The 4,814-nt window shown below is 47.4% G+C and overlaps 1 protein-coding gene across 1 annotated transcript; it reads left to right on the forward strand.

The window, feature by feature from the left end:
• The first annotated feature begins 1,381 nt into the window (after positions 1-1,381).
• LOC119325510 (disease resistance protein RGA5-like) lies at positions 1,382-4,814 on the forward strand. Its single transcript, XM_037599249.1, has 2 exons — positions 1,382-2,500; positions 2,779-4,814. The coding sequence occupies exons 1-2, from the start codon at positions 1,713-1,715 to the stop codon at positions 4,697-4,699; spliced, it is 2,709 nt and encodes a 902-aa protein (XP_037455146.1). The 5' UTR covers positions 1,382-1,712; the 3' UTR covers positions 4,700-4,814.

Genomic DNA, 4,814 nt, shown 5'->3' on the forward strand with positions numbered 1-4,814 from the left:
CTTCCCTGCAGTGATCAGCTCGTCGCAGAGGGACTTGATCTTTCCGACATAGTCGGTGATGGAGGAGTTGCCCTTCTGCAGGTTGGCGAGGGCAATCCTGATGTTGGTGGTCTGAGAACGGGTGTGAGATGCAAGCATCCCCTCCACCGTGTTCCAGAGTTCAGCCGCGGTGTGACATGATGCAACCTGGATGGCGATCTCACGAGGCAGTGTCGTCAAGAGATAAGAGAAAACTTGCTGATCTTGAGCATACCAGGTCTGGAATTCAGGGTTTGGCGCCTTCGTCGTCGTCTTGCCATCAGATGAAGCGACATCAATCTGCATGGGCGGCGGTGGCTGCTCGACGTCGAGGTACTTGGCCATCTGTGCGCCTCGGATGGCCGAGAGCACCGTCGCCCGCCATAGGGCATGATTGCCCTTCGTGAGCTTCTCGGTGGCAGCATGCGCGAATGGCGAGGCTAGGAAGGAACTTGAAGACGACGCCATGGATGTGCTCGAGGATGGCTCTGGTTACCATGTAAAAGCTATGATGGTGGAAGCGAATGTCATTGTGACAGGGACGCGTACGTGTTTATATAATGAACCAAATACAAGATCGGCAGGTTGTTGTTGTGGCTTGACCCCTAGTCCAAGTCTATACACAAGATAGAGATCAATCTACACAACAACCTACCGGGATACAACTCCACACACGTACACAAGTTATACCGTGACAACTATGTCACGTACACAACTACTAGCCTATCTAACAATTATAAGATGAGATTATCCAACATATAGATCGGAAGAGACTTGACCAATACAACGCAGCGTCGAAAAGAAAAAGGACACCGGCCGGCACAATTGTACAAATCCCAGCAAATTAAATTTTGCACGGCTTGTTCTGTTCGATCGTCAGCATCAAGTGACACTTGTTGCCCACTTTCCTGTATCACAGACAGTATATTCATGTAATTAAATGTACAAAGTGGCCCTGCCCAACTGCCAAACTGTAGCAATATTCTCCTGCTCTTTTTTTTTTTTAAGGAATCTTCCGAGGAAACCAAATGTGAATGAGGCAGAGATAAAGCATCGTCGGTTTGAACCACCCCACAGTCGACAAGTATAGAAATGCATGATTGGAGTAGTTAAATCTTACAACAGACTGATACCACCGCATATCAATAAAACAAAATTTCGAATTGTGTAGTAGCAGGAGTAATTAACTCCTAGTGCAGTGCAGTGCAATGTATACAGACTGCTTTGAGTTAACTAACACATATGCAGATCGCAAGAGGAACATAAGATATACTCTTGGACTGCAGTGCAATGTGTAGACTGATACCACCACAACAAGACGGCCTTCTCATTCCTTCCTTATTCCCTGCTCAAACAAAAAAGATCCCCATCTTCTCACGTCCCGAAATGAGTTAACTAACACATACTGCCGAGCTTCCCTCGCCCAACCCCAGCAGCAACGAGGGAGGGTCGCCTCTTCCCTCTCCGTTGAGCCTCTTCTCCACCTTTCCTCCCCTCGTCCTCGCCTTCCTCATCCAGATCCGGTGGCGGGGTCCTCAGGAGGGCAGTCTCGAGCTCGAGGACAGCGGCGCGCACCTTCTGCATCGAGTTTCGGCTTGTTCACACCGCCGCCTCGAGCCGCTGCCCACCTCTCCCTGGTTCCGGCCTTCCGTGGCGGCGCCGAAGTGAAGAGCAGAGGAGCGATACAAATCAGCATGGCAACGAGCGCCACGACGTGGGTGCTGAATCCTCTCCTTGGTAAGCTCAGCCAGTTGCTCGGCGAGGAGTACAAGAAGCTCACGTGTGTGAGGAAGCAAGCCTCATTCCTCAAGGACGAGCTCAGCGCCATGAAAGCTCTCCTTGACAAGATGGAGCTCATGGATAAGCTCGATCCCTCCGCCAAGAACTGGAGGGACCATATCAGGGAGATGTCCTATGACATGGAGAACTGCATCGATGACTTCATTCACGACTTCGAAGGTGCCCGTGCAAAGAAAGGCTTCGTGAGGAAGATGGCTCAACGCCTCAGGAGGCTGGGGAGGCGTCATCAAATTGCCAACCGGATCGAGGAGCTCAAGGTTTTTGTAGTTGAGGCGAATGCTCGGCGCGAGAGGTACAAGATTGATGATTGCATTAATTCGAGTCCTGCCGATGTGGTCGTCGATCCCCGGCTCCCAGCGCTCTACAAGGAGGCAGCAGGCCTTGTTGGTATTGATGGCCCGAGAGAAGAGCTAGTCAGTTTGTTGATAGATTCTGAGAAAAAACTCAAAGTAGTTTCCATCGTAGGGTTTGGGGGTTTGGGTAAAACCACACTTGTCAAACAAGTGTATGATGAGGTTGGAGGGTGGTTTGATTGCAAGGCATTTTTCTCAGTCTCCCAAAGGCCAGATGTGAAAATCCTTCTCAGTGGCCTACAAAAAGAGCTTGGGATAGGGGATACTTCTCATGCTTGTCAGTTGCAAGGCATTATTGATCGCCTTAGACAACACCTCAAACATAAGAGGTATATTTTTCTCTACTAGTACTCCCTCATATGCTTGCATGACCTAGTTCTCAATAATTCTGTGACACAAAATTCTCGGATGAACCTGATATTTCCTTTTATTTATATCCCTAGTTCGGTGCAATATTTCCATTCCCCCACCCTTAAAATTTGAAAGACACACGTTATCATCTCTCATTATTCTTTGTTTCCTTCGTTTTAGTTTTGATACTTTCCTTTATACCTTATAACCATAAGCTGATATAATGTATGAATAACTCCTGCAAAAATTGCAACAGGTACTTTATTGTAGTTGATGACTTGTGGGATCAACAAGCATGGGATATTATTACTTGTGCCTTTCCTGAAAATAGTATCGGGAGTAGAGTAATGGTAACCACACGATTGGATGATGTAGCTGTCAAAGCATGTCAGAGTGACCGTGCCTGCATTTACAGAATGAAACCACTGAACGAACAAGACTCAAGAAAATTATTCTTTGATAGAGTATTTGGGTCTGAAAATGTATGCCCACCACAGTTCACAGAATTTTCGGTTGAAATTATCAGGAAGTGTGGCGGATTGCCACTTGCAATTATCACCATAGCTAGCCTATTAGCTAGCCATGAATCAAGATTGTTGAATGAATGGGAGAGCATAAAGAATTCTCTTGGTGCCACGTTTGCCACAAAACCCACCTTGGAGGAGATGAGGGCAATATTGAACCTTAGCTACATGCATCTTCCTGTTTATCTCCGGCCATGTTTTTTGTATCTTGGCATGTATCCAGAAGACCGTGAGATCGAGAGGGATGACCTGGTTCGGCAATGGATAGCCGAAGGCTTTGTTTGTAGTTCGCACGGAGCGGATTTGTATGATGTTGCGAACAGTTATTTCAATGAGCTTGTTAATAGAAGTATGATTCATCCTGGAAGAACATCTTATGGGCAGGTATTTTCTTGCAGAGTGCATGATATGATGCTTGATTTGATCCTAAGTAAGAGTACAGAAGATAATTTTATTAGTGTAGCACATAGCTATGAAGACGTGGCAAAATTGTGCGGCTGCAAGTACAAGATTCGTCGATTATCCCTCCAATCAGGTGTAGGTGGTGCAAAGTCGGAGGCCCTTGCTACTAGCATGTCACAAGTTCGATCATATGCATGGTTTGCAGAGTCCCAATATACACCTCCCCTTTCGCAATTTAAGTATCTACGGGTGCTTGCCTTTGAGTTTCCATATAATTGGAAAATGACAGTCAACCTCACTGCAATTGGCCATTTGTTTTTACTGAGATATCTGAAGGTTTCAGCCATATCAGCAGGTGTAGCGCTCCCAGCAGAGATTCAAGGGCTTGTGCATTTGGAAACTCTGGAGTTATATTGCGAGCCGCCGCAAAGCTTTCCTTCGGATATAAGTTGTTTGGCCAGTTTGTTTCATCTGGTGCTTCCAAGCGGTATAGGGCTGCCTGAAGGGATCGAAAAGATGAAATCAATCCGCACCCTGTGTAGTTGGGACATGTCAAAGAGTTCGTTGGAGGATATCAAAGGCCTTGGTGAGCTGACCAATCTGAAGGAATTGAACTTAAGCACGCATTGCAGCAAGTGCTTGACGTTGGAACAAGAGGATGCTTTGGTCTTCTCCATCGTAATGCTCCGAGGCCTCAAGCGCCTTGAGATCATTTGGAAGCGTGGATGCAGTGATCCTGACAGCCAGATGGACACCTTACATGACCCCCCACCACGTCTCGAGAGACTCTATCTGCCAAAGTGGGAGTTCAGAAGAGTTCCCAAATGGATTGGTGAGCTATGTTGCCTCCGGATCCTCAATTTGTGTGTTTTGCGCCTGTCGAGTGATGACTTTCGTGTTCCTGGAGAGCTCCCCTCCCTCATCTCTGTCAAGTTTTGGGTGATGGATGTCTCCCAAGACAAGGTTGTGGTCGGCACAGGGTTGTTCCCGGTTCTGGAAGACTTTTGGCTTGAGCGTCATGATGTCACTGTGAGTCTGTGCTTCGAGGCAGGGGCTATGCCCAAGGTACAAAGGTTCACCCTGCAATCCGCCTGGGCAGAGTGGAGAGGTGCTACACCAGTCGGCATGGAGTGTCTGCCCTGCCTCCAGGACATCCGTGTGCTTTGCTACTCCAGCAATTCCGCTGAAGTCAAGTCTGCCTTCGAGAGCGCTGCAAGTCTGCACCCACGGCGTCCCTCTGTTACACTCTAAGTAGCCATCCGTTTTATCTGTTTGTAACTTAATTACTTTCTTCTTCTAGAGCACTGTAAGCCTGATGCACCTTTAGTTTTATTTCTTTCAATGAATATTTTTGTCAGCGCAATTA

This window comes from Triticum dicoccoides, chromosome 6B (assembly GCF_002162155.2).
Source record: "Triticum dicoccoides isolate Atlit2015 ecotype Zavitan chromosome 6B, WEW_v2.0, whole genome shotgun sequence".
NCBI lineage: Eukaryota > Viridiplantae > Streptophyta > Magnoliopsida > Poales > Poaceae > Triticum > Triticum dicoccoides.